Source organism: Leguminivora glycinivorella, chromosome 14 (assembly GCF_023078275.1).
Source record: "Leguminivora glycinivorella isolate SPB_JAAS2020 chromosome 14, LegGlyc_1.1, whole genome shotgun sequence".
NCBI lineage: Eukaryota > Metazoa > Arthropoda > Insecta > Lepidoptera > Tortricidae > Leguminivora > Leguminivora glycinivorella.
Genome location: NC_062984.1, coordinates 12,658,843 through 12,683,402, shown reverse-complemented (window position 1 = coordinate 12,683,402; position 24,560 = coordinate 12,658,843). Strand labels below are relative to the sequence as shown.

At 38.8% G+C, this 24,560-nt stretch overlaps 2 protein-coding genes across 2 annotated transcripts; one reads left to right on the top strand and one right to left on the bottom strand.

Annotated features, from left to right (window-relative positions):
• The first annotated feature begins 76 nt into the window (after positions 1 to 76).
• Positions 77 to 11,692, top strand: LOC125233215 (facilitated trehalose transporter Tret1-like). The gene is made up of 8 exons (XM_048139126.1): positions 77 to 1,021; positions 1,761 to 1,858; positions 3,100 to 3,234; positions 3,752 to 3,835; positions 3,929 to 4,207; positions 4,928 to 5,048; positions 5,971 to 6,102; positions 10,112 to 11,692. The coding sequence occupies exons 1-8, from the start codon at positions 973 to 975 to the stop codon at positions 10,627 to 10,629; spliced, it is 1,416 nt and encodes a 471-aa protein (XP_047995083.1). The 5' UTR covers positions 77 to 972; the 3' UTR covers positions 10,630 to 11,692.
• LOC125233218 (eukaryotic translation initiation factor 3 subunit D) lies at positions 11,648 to 23,683 on the bottom strand. Its single transcript, XM_048139128.1, has 11 exons — positions 23,396 to 23,683; positions 21,969 to 22,063; positions 19,975 to 20,070; positions 19,073 to 19,226; positions 18,449 to 18,558; positions 15,923 to 16,049; positions 15,371 to 15,531; positions 14,624 to 14,755; positions 13,678 to 13,884; positions 12,544 to 12,739; positions 11,648 to 12,219 (listed from the first exon to the last, which is right to left on the bottom strand). The coding sequence occupies exons 1-11, from the start codon at positions 23,586 to 23,588 to the stop codon at positions 12,059 to 12,061; spliced, it is 1,632 nt and encodes a 543-aa protein (XP_047995085.1). The 5' UTR covers positions 23,589 to 23,683; the 3' UTR covers positions 11,648 to 12,058.
• Positions 23,684 to 24,560: the final 877 nt, after the last annotated feature.

Below are 24,560 nucleotides of genomic sequence, written 5' to 3'. Positions count from 1 at the left end.
TGTGTGATAACATATCCACACTGTTCAACATTGTAAACATACTTTGTTAAATGTATCACCAAATCAAGGGCCTCTTCCCTGCTAGGGATCAAAGTAACTCTTTTATGATATAGGCCAAATTTTTGTATACTATTTATTAGGATAAAATAATATTGCTAACAACATTTTCCATCTTTGATGTAAACATAACACACTTCTTCAATACCTCACCGTGCATGGAATTATTTGTTATAAGAAATCTTGTGCTCATCTCGTAAATATCTAAACTAAAATAAGTTCTTGTATAAATCAGGTTCTTTATTTTTATTTATAATTTGCAAAATAATTAGGAATTATGTGGCTAACTAATAGTAGCCTTAACTAAATCAATGTCAAACAACTGTTCCTCTATCGCATTGCTATTATAAACTATTAGGAATCGCCGTGAAAATACCCTGTTTGAAACTATAATGTCCATATTTAACTAATTTTATTTGCTATTCAGTATTTTTGAAGTTTGACGAATGTTATATGATGTATTGTTATGTAATTTAGTGGAGTTATTAGTGTTACATCGGTATATATCATAGTCATTATGGTCGCGTCATGTTCGTATCTCTGATAACAGACATAAATAGCTTAACATATATGGCTCTATTGTCGCCTCGAGTGCATTGAAGTATATATTAATTCGTAGGGACGTGGCACACGGGCATCAAAAATGGCGCCAGTAGTACGCGCGATAGACACGTATCAACCAATCGCGTTCTATAGCGTTCCATCTAGGCGCATCAATAGAAAACGTTCAGTCGAAATTATACGAGTATGAATTACTTAGTCTTTACTTTTGAAATCTTTGGTCGTGTGTTTAGTTTGCAACCGTATCAGTATATCTCCAGACGTCGAGAGCGAGCGTTGCTAATATGTGGCGAATAAACTCATAAACGCGTAATCTATAATTAAAATAAACTTATTTCGGTATCAGCTGTCATCATGAGTCATCAGACGAAGAGAAAGATACAATATTCGGCGGGATTATGCGGTGAGTTGGCGCGAAATTTGTAACGCAATACATTTGTATTTGTACGAGATACATTTATTTATATATTCTTTTGCACGCCAATAAAACAAGTCGTAAACACGTTTGATAAAGTACAAAAATATGAAAGAGTGTCTTGTCTTTTGTTTTAGTTCATTGACCTATTGAAGAGCTGCCATTGTTTTTGTTCATGAATTCGTTATTACAAAATCTAAGTACGTTTTCGTTATTTGGTATTAAATCTGCTTTATAAATGGAATAATTAATAAATCAAATTGTGTTTGTAGCTGCAGACCGAAAAAAAAAACCTTAAAATACTTATTAAATTTTTAGCTTTAGATCACACTGAATTTTTGGTAGCGGTGTCGGTCATTTCATTATACCACGCACTTGTAATATTGAATCACGTAGTCCATTCTTACCCTTATTTCTTTTTCATCACATTTGCACAGTAAACATTGTATTGCACACAGGCGGAGCGTGAGTTATAGAAAAATCGTTCTCCCTAGGGAGTTATGACATAGAAACTAGTTCCTACTGTATTTAACTTTTGTTTGATATTTTTTACATATTGTTGATATTGCGGGTGTGATGAATAAGATTGTGTGTAACTATCGGGCGCGGGCGTAAGAATATTGCAAACTTGCCTTTAAATCACTCCGGCAAGCCGTTGCGATTTAACTTACTCTCGTTAGCAATATTCAGTTTCCGCCCCGTGTTGCACGTACTATTTTTTACACAGCGGCTTCAAACTTCATGTTCACCGGCGCGGTGATATCGTGGTCATCACCTGCCATTCCTAAGTTCCAAAGCGGAGAGGCGGAAGTGGAAATTACCGAGGTGAGTTGCGTGGGTCATCGCGAGTATAGCTCATTTCAATACAAGGTTAACCCGAGTTGCGTGCATATAATACCTACAAGGGCGGGGCATGTTGCCAGGCAGAGTGATGGCAGGTGGACCAAAATGTTGACCGAATGGTGACCGCTGTCGGATTCATGAAGCGCCTGGCATCCGTTGGCTCGTTGGGTGGACGACATTCGAAAAACTGCGGGGCATTTCTGGATGAGATTAGCCCAGGACCGGGATAAGTGGCGTACACGAAGGGAGGCCTATGCTCAACAGTAGGCGATGAATGGCTGAAATGATGATGAATACCTACAAGATAAGTTGGTAACGAATGTAGCTGTCTTGCCGGTGCTAATGTTATTTTAAACATCAAACAGAAAATAATCGATAGAATCAGGCGTTACCTTGCGGAAATCCTTGATAATGAAAATCTAGAAACTTACTTTGCTTAAAAACCGCGAATAGACAAAGTGGTAGTCAATCAATGCTAATGCCGTTATACTTGAATGCGTATTTTCCAAAAAAATGCGCAAAAAGCATGACGTTAACCTTTGCAGACGGGCTATCAACTTACCTCGGCTGACTGACTCTATCTTGTTATACTCTATAAAGTTCATACCTACTTAATTTCACTTAACTTACCCACTGGTGATTATGATTAGGTTACCTTTGTGTTTTTTGTCGAGCTCCCGATATTCGGTATAATTTTATCTCGGTCATTATAAGTCCTAGTGAAACTTACCGCGAATCATTTAAAGCTCTACTTATTAACCTATAGGTATTTAATTTCGTTAATAATTTGTAAAGTGCTCAAGGTCAATCAGGGTGCGCATGTACCACGTATGTTGTTAGCGAACAAGCACACGGCCGCCTTGATAGTAAGCAATCACCGCCCACAGGCTATGGGCGCCTGTAACTTCAGAGGTGTTACCCCTTTTTTGTGACGGAGTAGGAATGCAGTTATGATGTGTTTAGCTTTGCTTCGCATTCTTAGCAAGAGGGCGAAAACTTGGCCCTACTTACTAAGGCGTTTACCTTTGCCTTTATTGATGACGCACTGCTATCAAGGTAATTTCACCACGGCGCTCTCCGGCAGCTCGGACTTATGGCAGGGGCAACCGCTTCAAACAGTTGTTGCCCTAACACTCCACACTGCACACCCTCGCTCCCTCCCTCCCTTGTAAAACAAATGACTTTCTTCTTCTTCCCTAATGAAAATTGTATTCTCATTACAGGCACAAATATCATGGATAGCGTCCCTATTCGCCCTCGGTGCGATCCTGGGGTGTTTCATCGGACACCCGCTGTTGGACCGCGTGGGCCGTCGCAAGGCGCTCCTCTGTGCGACGCTGCCTGGAATCATAGGTGCGGTAGGTGTATTACCTTTATGAAAATAATTTTAAAAGTAGTATTTGTTTTGGTCAAATACAATTAATTTCTCAAAGTAGAAACGTTACATTAACTTTGTCTCTATCATGACTTTTAATCCGTTACTCGATGTCGAGAACATCACGGGTAATGACATTCATACCTACTATACCTAGTAGAAAGAAAGTGAACAACACCCCCAAATGGTTAAATTGGCACTAGAACCAAAAATTAGGTACCTACATTATTTTTTCCGTGAAGTGCGTTCAAGCTATCCGTCTATGTAACATTTAAAAGAACGCATAATTTGTTTTAGTTGAGACTTGGATTTAAGACTTCTTAATAATTTATTTTTGCTCTCTGCCATCTCAGGTAATCTGACACACTCTTCTGGCTCTAGAATTAAAATTGTGTCAGATATTGTTGCGGCCTCCTTTTTGTGCGATGTTCTTGCCGGTGAATGTACCAAGACTTGGTCCTTCGAACCGGATTATGATATCATTTTGATGTTGATTACAGGGAATCATACTGGTCTCGAAGTCAGCTGAGATGTTGTACTTCCCAAGAATACTGTGTGGGGTTTCATTAGGAATGACAGCCGTGGTAAGTTGGTTTAGTACCTCTACCTATACAATTTTTACTAAAATGTTTTACATATACATTTTTTTATAGCTAATTATCTGTCTATTTTTTTAGGTAGTAATGATCTACATAACAGAAATAGCTGATAAAGAGATCAGAGGCGCGTTAGGCATGTCTGTCCAAGTGACGAACAACCTTGGCAGTCTACTCGTCTACTGCGTCGGTCCGTTCGTCACATACTACGCGCTCAACGCTCTGGTCCTCGCCATTCCTATCGTCAATTTGCTGAGTTGTCTATGGTTGCCTGAGTCGCCGTATTACCATGTGAAAGATGGCAGAATCGAGGCCGCTAGGAAAGAGTTTATGAAATTAAAGGGAACTAATGATGAAAAGGTAAATTGATCAATTTCTACATAATGCCAACTTCTAGTCTAGTTCCTAATGAGGACAAAATTAAGAATACCAGCGATGTTAGGACTGGATGTACGCTTCGCTTCGTTCACTTGTTTGATAACTAGTCATTTTATACCCTTTTCTACCACTGGCATGAAAGCGTCAACTTACTATACTACCTGCTGCGCTAAATTAAATGGCTGATTTACAAAAACTATTTAGTTTATATTTCAGATATACAGGGTGCTTTGAACACCTACTATGATAAATTAAAGTATGTGAAAAAAATGCATTTTATTCATTTTAGACATTATGTTTCTTAGAGATATTTACTGCTTAAGACCTACACAAACGATATCTGAATAGAAATAGTGTAAGTTTATTTTTTCAAAACAACCGGGTTCGATTCCCCAGCTGGGTACACTTTTTTTTTTAATTGTATGAATGCAGTTTTTCTTTTTATCAAAATCGGTGACATGGTTCCTAAGAACAAATCTTCGTATGTCTTACAGTTTCAGACTTTCCCATACTGACCGATTTGAATGGGCCACCCTGTATAGGTACTCTGTCAGTACCTAAGTAAACAGGCCTCAGAATACATGTTTGTCGACCTAAGCTTCACCTTGTTCAGCAAATACATAATATGATCTTGGAAATGTTTTGCTTCTTTGCTCAAGGAATGTAGGTAATATTAACTTGCATATTTTATTATTATTTCAGTGGGTGGACGAGCAGTTAGGAGTCATACGGGTACATATGCGGGAAAGCATGGAGAATAAAACTACCCTCTGGGAGCTGGTTTCAAACATGAAGTATAGAAGAGCTTTATATATTGTAACAGGTAAATATAATCCATACTAACATTATAAATGGGAAAGTGTGTGTGTCTGTTTGTTTGTTCGTCTTTCACGGCAAAACGGAGCGACGAATTGACGTGATTTTTTAAGTGGAGATAGTTAAAGGGATGGAGAGTGACATAGCCTACTTTTTGTCTCTTTCTAACGCGAGCGAAGGCGCGGGCAAAAGCTAGTTTTATATAGATTCAATTTCCCGCCGTCCGGTCGCAAAGCATCAACTTTCGCTACACTGCGCTAAACGAAGGTGCCGATTTTCGGCTGCGTCAAGTAGAAAATTAGTATACACGCATATTTCAGTGTATAAGAAAGACTTCGGCAATAGGTATAAAATCTTATGCCGTAGGTATATTTTATTGTTAGCATTTATAGGACGCCATTATTAGGAAGTAGTATCAAGTTTAGATAACCTGGCCCCGTAGCCGAATGGCATTTCTCCGACGCCAAACGAAAGCGATACGCCGCTGGCTCTGTCGCGCCAATACGCAAGCGCGATAGAGATAGATATCTACTAGCGCTTCGTTTCGTGAGCGTTTCGTGAGCGTTTGTGCCATTCGGCTAGCCACCCTGACCTACCGTGATCCCGGCGTACAGAGCAGTTCCTGGATATAATTATAATTAATCTAAATATCGAGTTAGGAACTATCTTAGATAAGCAGATAAGCTGCACGTGGACCCTGCTATTCAGCACCGGCCCGAGCAATCAGGGTAGAGCCAATTGGAGAAGGCGCCTTAGGTTAACTTTTTTTACTAAAATCGCAAACGAGGTTACTTTTTTATCATTTGCCCTTTTGGCGCCCCTCCTATGGTTTGGCGCCTACAGCGGCCGCTCCACTAACTCTATCTACCCTAGATCCGGCCCTGCTGGTATCATTTATCATTAAAATGGCGATTTAATCCTGTTTACAGGCCTGAAGATGTTACAATACATGACCGGCGGGATGGCCATCCAAGCATACCTCGAAGTCATTTTCAGACAAAGCAGTTCCATATCTGGGCCACTCGTCAGTATAGTCTATGGTTTCGTACAAGTTGTCACAGGTAAGAATTAAGTTGTAAATTAATACAATAGGCTACTTACTGATGACTACATATTTTCGATTAAAAATGTGTTAATTTTTTTTAATATTTTGGTCGCCGAAAACGCTGTCAGTGATGTAGTGATGTCATCAAATTCGAACTTATTGCATGTCAAAACAATCACTGACATAATGAACTTTATGCCTCATACTTAAAAGTCAAAAAGGTTGTTTTCTAATATAATGACCTGATGCACAGATAATCTATAGATGAATATGACTGTGTTGTTTTCGCCTGATTACGTAAAAGTATACTTTGAAAATATTTTTTTGCTGTTTTTAGGTCATAATAAAATATGGTAATATTTTATTTCGGTTAATTGGACAGTACTTAATCATATAAGACAGACTTTAAAAAGGGTCAAGTAGCATTACATCATCTGGCAAAATTACTTCGTTGCTAGCAATCTTCATCCGTTTCAGCTTTCGTGAACGGATCGAATCACTAGGTATTATTGTGTGTGTGTGGATTGAGTGAGCACCTTCCGAAAATAAAAAAAAATATGCTGATCATTTAGTAAAAGTTCTAAAACAATTGTAAAACGAATCTCTGAATTTGTAAAAAGATAAATCAAAAGATACAGCCATTAACATGTGCTCACTCAGTTCTCACAAACTACCAACGAAAACAGTGAATATATTCATTTAACATATAATATTTATATACTAACATTTAGTAAAAAATAGGCCAACCTACCTCTATAAATATTAGATCACCTAGTGACGTATTAAATTTTTTACAAATAGTTTCTTATGCTCACTCAATCCACACACTTTTGAAAAGCCGAATTTTGATGAAAAACATAAGATTTAGACCGCTATTATATGTGTATAGTTTAGTAAAAGTGAAATGGGAATTTGTAAAATACAAAACGAACCACTAACGTGTCAGGTTTTTTTATAATAAATTTTTGTAAGTGCTCACTCAGTTCACACGTTTTGAGAAAGTTAAAAATGTAAATATCTTACGATTTGTAGCATCTAAGACACTCGAAAGTATTTCAACATTTAGTAAAAATTTTTACTAAATATCCACCATCTAATATTTTATATTCGTTGTCTGGTTTTAAAGATATTCAGACATAACTTTTCTCATACAAATGTATCAAGTAGGGTGACTACACTATGTCGGCTCCTGATTTTCCCCACCTTCCCATTGTCATATTGAGATTGGGGAGTTTCGTTCGTTCAATTTTGATAATATTAAACTAATACCATATTAATTATCCATCTGCAAACTATTTTTAGGTTATTATCTTGGCCTAGTGATGATGTGTATTGTGTAATTTTTATCGACGTCAGGATAATAACCATATCGACATGCATGCATTAAAAAGGACATGAATGATAATTGGTAAGAAACAAAGAATATAATACTTCACTAGTAAGAAACCAGAACCTGGTAATCTAATCGCGCTAACAGATGAGCGTACCGGATTTGTAAGTGGGAGCGAGAAATAGTTATTCTTTTCTCGCTCCCACTTACAAAATCCGGTAAACTATTATCAAAATTGAACGAAACTCCCCAATCTCAATATGACAATGGGAAGGTGGGGAAAATCAGGAGCCGACATAGTATGGTCACCCTACTTGATACATTTGTATGAGAAAAGTTATGTCTGAATATCTTTAAAACCAGACAACGAATATAAAATATTAGATGGTGGATATTTAGTAAAAATTTTTACTAAATGTTGAAGTACTTTCGAGTGTCTTAGGTGCTACAAATCGTAAGATATTTACATTTTTAACTTTCTCAAAACGTGTGGACTGAGTGAGCACTTACAAAAATTTATTATAAAAAAACCTGACACGTTAGTGGTTCGTTTTGTATTTTACAAATTCCCATTTCACTTTCTAAACTATACACATATAATAGCGGTCTAAATCTTATGTTTTTCATCAAAATTCGGCTTTTCAAAAGTGTGTGGATTGAGTGAGCATAAGAAACTATTTGTAAAAAATTTAATACGTCACTAGGTGATCTAATATTTATAGAGGTAGGTTGGCCTATTTTTTACTAAATGTTAGTATATAAATATTATATGTTAAATGAATATATTCACTGTTTTCGTTGGTATTTTGTGAGAACTGAGTGAGCACATGTTAATGGCTGTATCTTTTGATTTATCTTTTTACAAATTCAGAGATTCGTTTTACAATTGTTTTAGAACTTTTACTAAATGATCAGCATATTTTTTTTTATTTTCGGAAGGTGCTCACTCAGTCCACACCAGGGATGTAACGGATGTGGTTTTAACGGAACCGGAAGCGGAAGCGGAAGTTTTGAATTTAGTTTAACGGAAGCAGAAGCGGAACCGGAACCAGAAGCGGAAGTTATAGATGTTAAAAACGAAATGAAAAAATACCACATAGGTATAACATAAACCAAAACTAATTAAATTACCTAGAACTTTTAGGTGTTTACTGTTCAGTCTGTAATCAGCCTTTAGGCCCACTTAGGTTTTAAAAACGAAAAGAAAAGTTACCTGATATTTTATCTTAAGTATATCATTCATTACAATTCAAAAATTTAAATCACCTTGAACTTTAAGATTGTTTGTTGTTTAGGTAATCACTAAAAATCACATAAGAATCCTTTTAAACCTTTATTATGCCGTAAAAGGTTTTAGAAACGAAAAGAAAACTTACTCGTAGGTAGTATAATACAATCCAAAACTAACCAGTAAAAATTATATGTGTAATTGTTAGCACACAATTAAATTTTTAAATTAAATGGAGTGATTGTAAAAGAAGTAAACTGTATTTAATAAACAAATCTAAGGGGAGCTTCTAAGGGGATCGTAGATAAGCCCTGCACCACTGAATATAGTTGTTCACTCGCTACTAACTAGGTGGACAGGACAAATATTGGCGCGCAATGGAATGAAGCGATTAATGTTTAGTATCGCAGCACGTGGCAAGCGGAGAGATGAGCGAATGATAGGTATAGACCTGTTGGTCTTTGATGTACGCCGCTCTTGTCCCACCGTCGCGCTAGGTTCCGACATCCGTTATAACTTCCGTTTGAAAAATAACAGAACCGGAACAGAAGCGGATGTGTAAAACAAAACGGAAGTTCCGCAGTAACGGAAGCAGAAGCAGAACTCCGTTACATCCCTGGTCCACACACACACGGTATTATTTGGTATTAGTCAGGTTCATAAATAATAAGAATATTTTATTATTAATAAGAAACTATTACAACTAACAATTAACATACTAAACCCATATCATTATGGCATTTTCATCAGCTCATGTAATATGGCTCATCAAAATGAGAGCAACCTATGCAACCAATCGCGTGCATGATGCTTTGCTTGCTAACGAGCATCAAAGGAAAACGTTCAGACTAAATTATATGAATTATGTTACCTATACCACAGAATATATAATAGTACAAGTACAGAAGGCCCACTGCTTTGATGTTCACAAAATGCCGCCTTTTAAATACCTACAAAATTCTAACAAAGAAACGAGCCGCACGTGCGCAGCGTCGGACGATATGGTTGTCTATGGATTAAAACGAATTAATACTCATATAAAATGTTATACTATTATATTCAAGTCTTAGGTACTTTATAGGTATACATATATATATCCACGCAGTATTTATATATTTTTGTTTAAGTCCCAACATCACAAGCCTAGTTGAACTTTTCCGTGGGACTTAATCAATATTAGATCTGTGTAAGATTGTTCGATTCTATTCATAATGTCTATTTAACTAAATATTATTTGCCGTTCACACGAAGACATCACATATGAACCTAAAAAAACTCGCGACGTAAAGTAACAATAGAAAGTGCGAACGTGCGTTCCGTGAGAACGCGCGCCACCCCTGATTAGGCCGCGAACTCGCGGCCGCCGGCATGTACTTGTAGCGCTGCGATAGAATCGCGGAGTGAGCCGCCCCTGCCTATACTTTAAAAATCTTTGCAGATGCCCTTATATCACCTTTCTGCTTACAGGAGTGGGCGGAGCACTGCTAGCCGGCTACTTCGGTCGACGGATCCTCATGTTCGTCTCAGACTTAGGAGTAGCGCTCTCCATGAGTGCCCTAGGCTTGTACTTCTACCTCCAAGATTCCGTCCAACTCAGCCCAGAGACTTTATCTACAATTTCCTTCTTACCTCTAATAGGGTTGTTCGGGTTCAACATATTTTATTCCGTAGGTATAGGCATGTTACCTTACGTTATGCAAGCAGAACTGTTTCCTATGAATGTTAAGACTGCCGCATCCAGTTCAGCGACTGTGATGGCCTGTATCATGAGCTTTGCCACAACCAAATGTTACCATGGAATCAGAGCAGGCTTGGGACACTCCGCTGTGTTCTGGGCCTTCGCTATAGTAGGTTATGTAGGCTTATTTTTTATATACTTTTTCGTGCCTGAAACTAAGGATAAAACGTTGGAAGAGGTGCAGGATAATATGCAGGAGAGGAATCAAGAGGCTACAGCACTTAAACATGTGGAGGATATTCATTGATCTACCTATATTAGAGTACATTGAACAGATTGATACACCGCCATTAAGTTGAAGTAATATCCAAAATAAAATTGTCGAATAAGTCACCTGAGGCAAATGCAACTTTTCAAGGTATGTTTTAAACGCAGTATGTAAGTATAACTTCGGTAAATATATAAATTTGATGATCATAATTTGATCAAGAAAGTTGTGATAGTTCTAAAATGTTTGTTAGTTTGTCTTTGAGACGCATTTACCTGAGGTGGACCTGTAGAGCATATCAAGATTATTATTTATTATAAATGGGCTTACTCTTGGCCACAGACTAGCTAAAGGCAAAGACGTGGCCTACGATGGAGTGAGCTCGCCCAGAAGATGCCTGTTCAGGTTCGCCCTTGATTTGAAGGTTGCCGGACAAACTCCTTGTTGAATAAATATTGTGCTTTCGACTCTTCAAATGAGGCAGATTGTCATCTCTAAGATTACAAGACTTGTAAATAAAAGTACAACAAACCTAATCAGTGACAAGAAACTAATACCTAAGTATATTGAATGAAATATTATTTGGTTCCTTTAAAAGGTGTGTGCTTAAACATTCATAAAACATAGTAACTAAATATAAGGCTAATATTGATATTTACTCGAGCGTATCAAATAATGTTTAAATGGAACTAGACGTAAACAAGCATTACCTGTGATAAGATAGTGCATAATGTGTTCATAACTAGAGTTTTCTTTTTATACCATAATAATATATTATATATTTGTATGTACTAATTTGACATATTTATGAATGAGTGAAAAAATCTTGTATTAGGGCCGGTTGCATCAAACCGTCCGTCACCGTTAAAGCGTTCGTTAAATTTTATTGTATGGGAAGTTCCATAGAAGCCTGCTGCGTGACGATGATTTTCTGTCAAATGTGGTTGATGCAACTGACCCTAAGAAATGGACCGATAAAATGTATCTAACAATATTTCTAATATTCGAATTCGGCTAACTTTGTTCGACACACCCGTTTACTTAATAAAACACCAAATGTGACCATACAATTGTATTCTGTTGAATAAAAATATGAAATACATATTGAATACTTATTAAACTGTGATAAATACACTAGAAACCTGTTTCCTCTAGATAATAGCTGATTTGTGGCTTATGAAAGGTATATTTACCTTAGGCGTGTGGGGTTCTATCAAATTATATAGTTTTTGCTTAAGCTCTGGTTCTTAGAACGAACTATGGAGTCGGCCGCTATATGACGGCACAGCTATCCTAACGGCCACGACATTGGTATAAGGCGACAGTGGCGAGCGGCGGCTACAGGTTGGAGCGAGATACAGTGATGGGACGTTCCGTTCGCACCTATGGCCACCGCTCGCCACTGTCGCCAGGCTATACGAAATCGGAGCTTTAGCGTCACATGTATTGGCATCATAAGAGTATGCGTCTAAATCCTCTTGTTGTTTCCGTAGGAGTAGAGAGGGGCGAAGGGGGTGTCGGCGGGCTCGTCGCCGCTCTCCTCGGAGGCGTCCGACTCGAACGTGTTGTCCGGGATGTCGTACAAGCGGATCAGGGGCTTGTTGGGGTCCTTCATGATTAGGTATTTACCTGCGGGGAAAAATGAAAGATCAATTGCCGACACTGAAATAAATACGGGAAAAATACTACTAGTTACTTGTTGGAAAACACTGGCAATTGCAGTCTCGGGGTGGAGCGCAGGATGCCCGAAGCTTTATCCATGGCCTGGTTGTCCTCGGGCCCCCGCCGAAAGTCACGTGACAAGGTGAAGAGTACTGACCGTCGGTCTGCTTCATGCAGCAGGATGCCCTAGGCGTTGTCCATGGCCAGGTAGACCTGCGGCTCACGAGAAATAGTGAAGAGTACTAAACGTCATGCTGGCAAAGGTCACGTGACACCGTGGCGAGTACTGACCGTCCTTCTGCTTCATGCAGATGTCGATGATGCAGCGTAGGATGCCCCAGGCGTTGTCCATAGAGAGGTTGATCTGCGCGGCGAACTCGTGCGGCTTGAACTGCTGCGTGCCGAGGATGACGTGGCGCGCGTTGTCGCGCACCTGCGTGCGGGACACGTAGCCGAACTTGATCTGGTCCGAGCCGGCCAGCAGCGCCTGGAGGACGGAAACGGGTCATACATTTACACTTACGGGAATTGTTTCATAAAAATCGTGTCACTAGAAATTAAAACAAAATAGAATTTAAATATTGGCTGTCCATTATTACAACATCTAAGGTTTTTTGTTGCTTTTCGATAGTTTCTGTTCTGCCTTGTTCAGGGGCTTGACAGCGAGTGTAGTGTATGCGAAATAAATACGGCAAGTGATACGATATGTCTGGAATAACGAACGCCTATCTACGCTACAGCGAGGAGCTGGGTTCTTCCTGTAGAACTAGTTACAGTACGCCACGCCGTTGGCGAGCTTGCTGTCCCACTCGTTCTCTGTATGAGTGGCTACACTACAGTACCTACACGGTCCACTTGGCCAGCACGGCGCCGCGCTGCGTGTCCAGCTTCTACCGCCACTCCACGCCGTTGGCGAGCTTGCTGTCCCACTCGTTCTCTGAATGAGTGGCTACACTACAGTACCTGCACGGTCCACTTGGCCAGCTTGCAGGAGTTGTTCCTCAGCTCGTTGGCCAGCACGGCGCCGCGCTGCGTGTCCAGCTTCTGCCGCCACTCGACGCCGTTGGCGACCTTGCTGTCCTACTCGTTCTCTGTATGAGTGGCTACACTACAGTACCTGCACGGTCCACTTGGCCAGCTTGCAGGAGTTGTTCCTCAGCTCGTTGGCCAGCACGGCGCCGCGCTGCGTGTCCAGCTTCTGCCGCCACTCGACGCCGTTGGCGAGCTTGCTGTCCCACTCGTTCTCTGTATGAGTGGCTACACTACAGTACCTGCACGGTCCACTTGGCCAGCTTGCAGGAGTTGTTCCTCAGCTCGTTGGCCAGCACGGCGCCGCGCTGCGTGTCCAGCTTCTGCCGCCACTCGACGCCGTTGGCGAGCTTGCTGTCCCACTCGTTCTCTGTATGAGTGGCTACACTACAGTACCTGCACGGTCCACTTGGCCAGCTTGCAGGAGTTGTTCCTCAGCTCGTTGGCCAGCACGGCGCCGCGCTGCGTGTCCAGCTTCTGCCGCCACTCGACGCCGTTGGCGACCTTGCTGTCCCACTCGTTCAGGGCCTTGATGGTGAGGAACTGGGTCTCGTTCTGAGGCCCCTGCATTACGGCGTCGTGTTCACAGCGAGCTACCAGGACCTAGGACACAATAAATAGTATTTATGCCAGTCGGCAAAATATTATCAGCGCGCGACGATAAGAGTAATTAATAATTCAGATAAATTTGCTTCTCCATCAGAAAAAAACTCCATGTGCTGACCTTTGTGGGCCTTTGGCCGATAGAAATGTTCTTCATGGAATAGGACCTTTCTCTGATAGCAAGGTTCCTTATGCGCACGAAGCATAAATAAATAAATAAATATTGGGAACACCTTAAACAATTCAACCTAGCTCCAAACTATAGTTAGTACATTTGGCTGTTGAAAAAAGTGTAAACAAACCGGAGCTGTCAAATTTGACAGATCCAGGGGTAGTGAACCTTTTAAGGCCAGATTGAAGAACAAAATTATAGGTGGCCACTTACTTGGTTCTTTTTACTTATGGTGAGCCAATTTTAATGATTATAAACGCATAAATGGCAAGTAAGGTGAAAGTAACAATGCAACATTGTATTTTTTAGGTATTTAAAAAACTGTGAACAAACCGTCAAAGGGGTTGTTTATAAGGTAATGTTTAGTTCCTGTTAAATTTTTTGTATTTTAAAATAATTAAGCTCACTACTTTAGTCCGTTCCATTCCAAAAACATATACGGTAAAACTAGTGCCTGCCACATCTTGGGATTAGTTGTCAATGCGGACCCCAGGCTTCCATGAGCCGTGGCAGATGCCGGGATAACGCAAGGAGGATGATGAAAGGAAAAAAAGTTGCATGACTCACGACGCCGTTGTTGAGGTTCCACTTGCGGTAGCGGTAGCCCACGGACGCCACCTCACCCTCCTCCTCCTCGGACACGAAGGGGTTGGGCTCCGGGAACTTGTATTTCGGCTCCGTCGGACCCGATTTCAGCACCTGCAGGATAAAACATCATTAGCATATTCCGGATTTTTAGGACTAAGAACTGAAGAAAAAAAAACAGTAATTGATTTTTTTGTAAGCCCATTTAAGACACTGGAGCGTACTAATATTTTAATAACAATGAACAAGACGCTGTGTATTTTTTCTAAAAATAAACTAGTGCCTGACTATCTGTTGACTAAAGTTGTGGTTACTGAAGGTGGCCTCGAGCGCGAGGTTGCGCGGCGAGTTGATGAAGTTGGTGTGTCAGGGGGCTCCACAGACGCTCCGACCGTGAGCTAGTCTCCAGGCTGTCACTACAGCATGTACCTGCTGGCTGAAGTTGTGGTTGATGAAGGTGGCCTCGAGCGTGAGATTGCGCGGCGAGTTGATGGAGTTGGCGTGTCAGGGGGCTCCACAGACGCTCCGACCGTGAGCTAGTCTCCAGGCTGTCACTACAGGCCTGTATACAGCGTGTACCTGCTGGCTGAAGTTGTGGTTGATGAAGGTGGCCTCGAGCGCGAGGTTGCGCGGCGAGTTGATGGAGTTGGCGCGTCAGGGGGCTCCACAGACGCTCCGACCGTGAGCTAGTCTCCAGGCTGTCACTACAGTCCTGTATACAACGTGTACCTGCTGGCTGAAGTTGTGGTTGATGAAGGTGGCCTCGAGCGCGAGGTTGCGCGGCGAGTTGATGGAGTTGGCGTCGTCGGCCGGGGGCTCCACGGACGTCTCGTTCACGGTCAGCAGGTCGAACTCCGTGTTGTCGCGCTTGTCCAGGAACAGTTTATCGCCTGAAATAGCAACAGAATTATAATTGTGGCTCTAGTAGTAGAACAAAATGTTCAAGATAGCCTTTCGAGTAGTACAACAAAATATCGTACTACTCGTTCTCTATCGTACTAATCGGCACGATTCTGCATTTTTTTTATTAGCTAAGCTTAAAAAAAGTAAGAGAGCTAAGAATTCGAAATAAAAAGCCAATATTATTTATATTCACATTCGCAAAGACTGATTATTTGATTATCTTAAACAGACGAGGGATTACCGGGTCGACGGTCATCTGTTATAGTCTTTGGGGGTCAGTTGTGCTACGCCCGAAGGAATTACAGCTACAAACGACCCCTGGGTGGTTCTAAACATGCTACAACCTTACCGTACTGTCTTTTAGACCCTAGATCTTACCGATCTTCTCGATGACGATGTCCCAGGAGTAGTTGGAGCGCGTGCAGCACATGATGGTGGCCAAGATGGCGTCGGTGTAAGAGGCCGTCAATATCAAAAAGTAGAAAATCGTAAAATTGGTAGTTTTCTACGTCCGGTTTTAGTTTCAGTATATACTTATTGATAAGAAAAGCACTTGTTTTAAACAGCGCGTATTCTTATCTACAAAATCAGTAGTTAACATCAAGGAAAAGTTACTCCCTGAATTAATTATGATTTTTTTCCTGACGCTAGTTTAAGAAAACCCGCAAATAGTGCTCACGTCTGAGTGAGCTGAGCTCAATTTTGTATACTTTAGGCTGCTAAAATTGATGTTGTCGCATTACTTATATCCTAAACTAAAAATTCAGTAGTTTACATGTGTGTTATCATGCTACTAAAATACAGTAAATGGAAGTTAAACGACATCAATATTTGTCTAAAAATACTTCGAATCAAATGGCAATTACTTCGAAAACCTTTTAGGCAAACAAAAGGCTTTCTTGATAATTATAAACTTTAAGTATGTGTATGCAAAATAGTGTGTAATACAAATCAGGAAACACTTCCAATTTTAGATACATACTTACTTAAAGTTGTAACTAAAATGCGGTCGGCCCCTGTCGGCATCTTCATAAATTTGAATATGTACGACCGTGTTTTAGTTTTAAAATAATGTTATTTTATAAGCTAGATAACTGGACTACAGAATTATTACCTTTTCATATTTTTCCTTACAAAGAGAACGAATAAAATCAATGTTGAATATAAACTTTCGTAAATTTTCCATACAAACGTCAAAACTGCGAACAGATTCTATTGAGTCAGACGCCCGATCGGGCTCGTTCGGAGCGGACGTGTCGCCAAATTTGCTCCAATGACATTTGTTTTTGACACTGGAAATCATATACGGATACAAAAAGATTGCCAGTGCTATGAATGTATTCAAAAGTAATAAGGTAAATAAATATCGTCACGTCTAAAAGAGTCTCAGTTTAAAATCGTTTTTTTTGTGTTGTTTACTACTTATTATTGTTGAGAAATAAAAAAATATATGTAACTTTAATACAATGATAAGAAATATAGGTATTTTTTGTCTTCTAAACTTTATTAAAATGAAAGAGTTTTAAAATTAATTTTAACTCGTTGGACTTTATTTTCATTATACTGGTCACATTATTTAGTGTGTCAGTGTGTGTAACATTCTCTATCGCGAAGAGACATTCAGTGTGGCGTATGAAAAAACTAACAGAACTAATCATTATAATTATATTCTATAAACGATTATTTACGTAAATGGCGAAATTATTAATTGTAATAATATATTATCTTATCACAAAATTGTTCTGTATGACTTACCTTCTTACGTTCAATATAATTTTTAAATGGTGTTTGCACACGGGGCACGTAACCTTAGATTCAGACAACTTTAACTAAATTTTGAAAATTATTATTTTAATGAAGAATTCTATATATGGCAACAATTTTACATGTAAACTGACTGTCAACCTCTGTTCATACATAACCTCAACCTTTGTCTCAGTGCATTTATAACGGATGTTATAATGGCTAAACCGATCAGGAACAGTGAATTATTTTAATTCATTCGGAAAAGGGTTTAACCATTTATAATTAGAATAAACGAAGCACTGTTTTTTACACCAGAGTTGTTTTGATTTTATATGGTGTTTGCACAAATTTATTTTGAAAAATAATCGGAGTCAATTCGTGTGAGATGGTAACACTAAATTGACACTGTCCGCAATCTAAACACGCGGCAGCGTGTCAAGCCAAGTTCAAGTAACCGAACTGGCAGACAACATCGTGTGTAATATTACACGAACTATTTGGAGCCTCTATGGGCGTCCTCACAACAAAAACTATTTCACATAAACGTCTTAAATTTGGCTCTTATATTGATATTTGTGACATACATATTATGTGCCTGTCGTGATTGTTTCACCGGATGGTCTGATCGGAAGATTAGACCATTTCGTTGGATCTCCTTCTTGTTTATGTCTTATTATTTGTAACGTTTATTTTGTGTGTGTGTTAACGAATAAATTAATTATATTCTATTCTATTCTATTATAAAAGTTATAAGAAATGATATTTTATGTCATCAATTGTCATAAAACATTTTGAGGACTGCCATTGAACTTGGCACCCGTTTAGATCTCACTGCTTTTGTCGTTGACGCCAACAACCAAGGCATATATAATATTGAACTTGGCTCATATTTCCCTTTTTTGGTTTTGATGGGATTTTAACGTTACAACTGATCTTCAGTGAAACTATAGACCTGTCTTAAGTTCCTCTCACTTAGGTCACTGACCTCTTCCAGTAAATTGCGGTAGTGTGCGAAAAGTATGTTGGTGAGTGTGACGTGCGTTAGTGTGTGTAAATGGGGTAATTTGACAGATACTGAATTTTTACCCATCGTGACGGGCTCTTAAAGGAAACTCTCTCTCTGCTCGCTCTGTGTGGACCTGGTCAGCTTGTACGTACCGTATGGAAGATGCGGTCGATGCGCTGCAGAGACTTCTCGTGCTTGACGTTGACGCGGTCGTACGCCTTGTCGTAGTACTCCAGCACGCCGCAGCACGCGATGTCCTCACCTGCAGATATTTATATACTAGTTTAGTCTAGAACATTTATATAAATTAATATCGGGTAGTTTTGTGTTGTTTACATCTCCGGTGACACTTTGCTGGGACGTCAGTCTTCCGTGACCATGGCCAGTGCAACCTGGCCGAAACGTTGGGAAAAATGGTAAAAATAATGTTAGTTAATCGCGTTCGACCTGTATGTGACTTTAAATAGTTTAGTCTAGAGTTTTTTTATGAGGCAAACAAGCAGACCGATAGCCTGCTGGTAAGCGATTACCGCCACCCATGGACACCAGAAACACCAGAAGGACAAGGACTTTCTGTGGACGGTAAATAAACACAGGTGGGTTCTATGTTAAATCTGATGGAAGATTTTAAATTAGTTCCAATGGCAGCAGCTAGCAATAATGTTGGGCCACTTCTTACAACACACAAATCAGGTTGGATAAGGTATGATACATTGATTGGTTAACCGCCTATACTCACAAATAAATAATATTAACTGATGTGGTTGTCTACTCACCCTCCTTGATGCCAGGCAGAGACAGCTTGGCGAGCCTGGGGAAGTCCATGTCCTCGATGGTGACCCAGGTGGGGCGCACGGTGACGGACGCGTCCCGGATCTTCATCGGGGCGCCGCGCTGGCCCCAGCGCTTGCCCATCTTGCGGTCACGTTGCTGGACAAAATAACATTGGTTTGAGTCCTCGGTCATTAGACTGGCAGATCAAAACGATCAAGTCTTGATAAGTTAAACAGCACATTTGCCACTAATGCTACACTTGAAGTCAATATTGCGTTTTAGCGATTTGTAGCAAAATGTAAAAAGAACCTGCTGCCAGTTGTTAGTATTATGTATAATTTATTTACCTTTCTCTCACTCACACAGTAAATCCATCATTTTTTAATTATATTACATAATATATAAATATAACAAACGAAACAAACATATCTTTTTGAGGGATCACTTCCAATCAAAGAGGATCAAGTATTATAGAGAGTTACTGTCAAAGTAAAATATATAATCACAGTGCATAGACTGCCATCTCTCATCACAAGCTTAAAACTTTTAAGCTTCAATTTTGACAGTTTGGCCTATATTCTTAGCTTGATATGTGTTAATATGTCAAATATTAATATTAGCGCCATCTAATAGAGCGTCCCCCAAAGGTGTAACGCCATTTGGCCATCATACCTTTTTCTATATGGCTCTGAGTACGTTTTTTTCTTAGACTGTAGCTGTCTATACGGAGTTACATATGTCTTTGCTTCCAATTAACCTTTGTATTTATCACACCTATACTTTAAATCGAAATAAGCTGTCACTTACATTATTTGAGTCAGTATAGAAGTTCTATAGTGTGAACATGTGTACATGGTGACAAGGCATCCGAGAGAGAAAGGATGTACTATTGTATACGAATTACCTTATTCAGCGTAGTCATGCCGCCAGGCGTGCGAGCGCCGCGCGCACCACGCTGGCCGCGGCCGCGGGCACGTCCACGTTGGTATGGCGGCTTTTGCTGAAAAAAAAAAAAAAAAAAAAACAAATTATTAACTTAATTCTTACCACTTAGAGGTGATGCCATTTGTCAACAACAAGTCATAAGATAAAAAATTGTTGATATTTCATTAAAACATCTTTGACAAAAATTTCAAGTCTATCTAAGATCAGACCAAATGTCATCAAAAGGGTTTATAATATTTTTCAGTACAGATGGTGTTTTTATTACGCACTAGTGCGAGAAGTGGTTCATTATATATATATGTCAGGTCGAAACTTCGGAGACTCATCTGTACTGAAAAACGTCGTACGATACACGTGCGATCGTGCGATAAGGAAATTCATAACTCGTGTCGATTTAAAACACTCCCTTTGGTCGAGTTTTAATTTATCGCCACTCGTTTCGAACCTCCTTTTTTACGCACTTGTATCGAAATGTACAGTGATCGGTTTTTTGGATTCACCCTCGCGGGATATCAAGTAGAAAAGTTAATATTGATACGACGAAATTATCTCTAAGGAACTTTTTACTCTTACATGGCAACCAGTTGAGACAAAAACTTCTATTCTTTTCCTAATCTCTACACTCTATTAAGCAAAATATATTAGAACCTCCACAAAGTATTACCTTACATCTATCATGATATTTATACAAACCGAACATTAAATTTAAATTGTTTTTCTAAATTTTATTGTAAGAATATCAAAGCTAAAGAGTCCACATTTTTAAATTGTTGGAGAGATTTATAGTGGTTATGAAATCGCATGTTAGTAAGGCCTATTATGTTATGTACTATTTTTAGTTTAAGGTTATAATGTTAATGTTGTTGCTTTATATTTTTGGTTGAGCAATAAAACCATTTGGCATTGTGGACATTGTACATATTTCTTTGCCTTTTCTAACAACATTAACCCACTTGGTCCGACCAGGTGTTATAACACCGCCTGTTCCTTTTTCAAATTTGAACTATATAAATACATATCTACAGCTCAATACAGAGTCAGCAAAAAAATAGTTTTAGGTATATCTGGGTTAAGCCCGGATTCCCGGGGCATATCCATACTAACATAATGATTGAGGTTGTTCACCCCATGTCAAATCCAAAAAACCGATCACTGGTAATGTACTATTCTATGTCTATCGGGCTGTGCTTTAAGTCCATGTAATCGCCTATTTCATAAGTTAGATTAATCAAATCGCCCAAATTATTTCTACTAGCAAAATAGCAAAATTATAAGCAGCTTCATTATTATGTTGTTGTGTATGTTAATATTTTACCTGGTAAAACTTCTGTAATTTGTTTTCATAGAGTTAAATAAATTAATTCACTTGAAATACTTATCAAATAATACACCAAATTAATGATTTGTGAATAATGAAAGAAATGTTTGTTTCACCCTTTCAGGCAAGAACTAGAGACAATGCTAAATTAAGCATTAACTAACACTGTAATTGACATACCTTGCACCAAAAGGGTTAACACCCATAGCAGTTCATCAAAAAAGAAGGCAAGTTGACACAAAAAATGAATGCTAAAGTTTACAATTTGTTAAAATGTACAAAAGGCGAACCTAATACCAAAAGGCATACCCAAGGTATTTAAATAAAAACATTCTCCAGACACCTTTATTGATGAGATCTATGATTCCTATAAGTCTGATTTGTAATAAAATATGGAAATAATATAAGGGTAATACTAAAACATACAACTTTTTGATGATGTTAAAAGTTGTTAAAAATCACTATGAATAAATTAACTCTAAAATAAAAAAATAAATAAAAAACATAGAACTTTTGCAAAATGATGATGATTAACACTGTTAAAAATCACACTGAATAAATTAAGTCCAAAAATGATATTATTATGTTGAAATTCATTTTGAATGTTATATGATTATTACTCCATTGTTACTTACATCTCTAGTTGTATCGACCAGGTGGAATGTTGATTCATCCTCATCGTGAAAGTATGCATATGACGATCCTGCGCCAAACTGGGATGCATACTTGTCTGAAAAAATAATATTTTTTACAATATTTTAGAGATGTAAAAATGTAAAATGAAGTTAATATGTTCACATCTTAGGTTTATACAATGTTATGTCACACCAATCATAAAGAAAAGGGTAGCAATGCAATTGTATTATTCTGAAAATTACATACAAATAATTAAAATAATGCTTAATTGTCTGATTGTATATGGCCTGAATAGTCAGGCCATATACAAACATAGCTGGGCACCGTTAATCAAATAGTTAACTTCGATAATCGCTAATCCGTTACTATAAAAGTTAACTTCGTTAATCGTTAAAGCGATACATTTCAACAAAATTAACGGAAGTTAAAGTTAATCGATAATCCGTTAATCGTAATAAAAATAATAATTTTACTGTAGCTAGTTGCATCAGTTATCAACTATTTAGTATTTGCGTAAGTTTATATGTTACTGTAAAAGCCCGAACTTAGCCAAAATCTCTTAAAAGATCCCAGCTGCCAATTGGTAAAAGCGAAATATTAATAAATATTGTTATCTTTGGACTTATACCGACGTTGGCTCGGTAAATCCTAGGTTTTACCTTAGTGACCCGTAGAGAATGGGTCATTCATGCGGTGGTAGTCATGGTGCGTAGGTTCCTCGTATTGAGACACCTCTAATCGAAGTTGTGATCCACGGTAACTTGGTAGATAGCGCGGCCCGACAAACTCTTGTGCGAATTATGATGGGTGCAGTAGGACTAATATATGTACTTTAGCAGGTCTCGAACAAGTGATCCAAAGGCACCCATTGGTCTGTAGACTGAATTTACGGGAAAATCCTAGGTTTCACCGTACTCCAGTAGCGGTCAAAGCAAAATTTACTCGGCGCGTGCGGAACTGGATTAACGATTAACGGACTCGAAGAAATTTAACGGAAGTTAACGAATCCGTTAACATTTTTCAAAGTTAACTTAAAAATTAATCCGTTAACCAAAATGTTAACTTCGTTAATTAACGATTAACGGATTAACGAGTTAATGCCCAGCTATGTATACAAATATAGATTTGGGCTTATTTTTAACTCAATAAACAACTGTCTTAGATCAAGGAATGATTGTGAAATGCCAATAATGGCCCATATTATTTTCAAGCATCAAAAGAGCTATACAATAAACATGTTTCGTGTCTTGCAAGAGAATGTTTTAAACTGCATGTTGCACTTGGAGCAATTAATACGTCATCGTCATAGCTTGTCATACGCGCCCTACTGATTGTGTCACTGTCAACTTATGCAGTTCAACATAACCTCAATCTTAGACCTAGTAGAACCCCTCTAACCAATATAAATGATATATATTCTACTTACTTTGGTATTTCTTGTCCTGCACCATGGTCCAATCACTTATTTTGCCTAGCCGATCGCCTTTGCTGAACGGCTGGTAAGGCATGTCGCGAAACTGGTCCGGCATTTCGCACGGTCCCCATCCTGTCGGATTATCCTGAATGACTGGGGATATGAACCGAATCGGCTCCTCGGCCGGCAGCACGTGTTCTGACATTATTATTTCACTCCTAATCTGCGATTTATAATACTTTTATCACTATAAATCAGCATGAATGCCACGCACGACACTTCTTGCAACGAAATGCCAAGGAGAAAGGACCATAGACAACAAAGACTTTTGACAGATATGCATTTTTTTAAATTATGCCTTGGCTTCTTGTTTTTTAAGCCACTAGAATAATAAATGATCTTATCTTGGTCACTTGACGACAGATTTTTAACGTTTAACTTTTGCCCGCGGCTTCGCTCGCGTTAAATTAGAAAATTGCGGAATGCTCCATACAAAAGTTCACCCCCCATTTTAGAGAAGTGAGAGAGAGAGAGAGAAAAGAGACAGAAAGTAGCGTACGTCACTCTCTAGCCCTTCAACTATCTCCACTTTAAAAATCACGTCCATTCGTCGCTCCGTTTTGCCGCGAACGACGGACAAACAAACAGACACACACATTTTCCCATTTATAATAATTATTATTATATAAGTATGGATTTTCAATAGCACTCAGCCTCATAAGCGTAGGGCAATAATTTATTTCGGCGATAAGTGCACGTTATCGTGGCAGCCCTACTTGCCCTCATTAAATTAATAGAGCCATTGTTCTATAGCTCTACCGTATTCCTTCCGAGAAATGATGTAGGTATATAAGTTAGCCATTGTTTGATTGAAATTTTAGAATGTTTTTGGTTTGGAGTGAAGGTACTTACCTATAACTAGTAGTGTTTGCGTACACGGCCAACATATGACGTTGACCCTAAATCTTACACTTCAACGTTTAACAATTAGGTATATTAAATAATAGATTTAGTTATCCGTGCCAATGTCGATCATTTATATTATTTAATCAACTGCTAGGGTTCGGCAAGACTAACTCTGTACTCTCTGCAGCAATTTTGATGGTCCAAATTCCAAATAGGAAAATAGCACCTAATGATCAATTATGAACATTAACAAATTTACATAATAACCGTC

What these genes read in the sequence shown, in the direction of transcription:
- LOC125233215 (XM_048139126.1), top strand. Translation starts at nt 973, where the DNA reads ATGAGTCATCAGACGAAGAGAAAGATACAATATTCGGCGGGATTATGC. An exon ending in CGGAAGTGGAAATTACCGAG is followed by an intron (nt 1,859 to 3,099) that starts GTGAGTTGCGTG and finishes TTCTCATTACAG; the next exon opens with GCACAAATATCATGGATAGC. An exon ending in AGCTTTATATATTGTAACAG is followed by an intron (nt 5,049 to 5,970) that starts GTAAATATAATC and finishes TCCTGTTTACAG; the next exon opens with GCCTGAAGATGTTACAATAC.
- LOC125233218 (XM_048139128.1), bottom strand. Translation starts at nt 23,588, where the DNA reads ATGTCAGAACACGTGCTGCCGGCCGAGGAGCCGATTCGGTTCATATCC. An exon ending in TCTGCCTGGCATCAAGGAGG is followed by an intron (nt 18,559 to 19,072) that starts GTGAGTAGACAA and finishes AAATATCTGCAG; the next exon opens with GTGAGGACATCGCGTGCTGC. An exon ending in GGAACCTCAACAACGGCGTC is followed by an intron (nt 13,885 to 14,623) that starts GTGAGTCATGCA and finishes ATTGTGTCCTAG; the next exon opens with GTCCTGGTAGCTCGCTGTGA.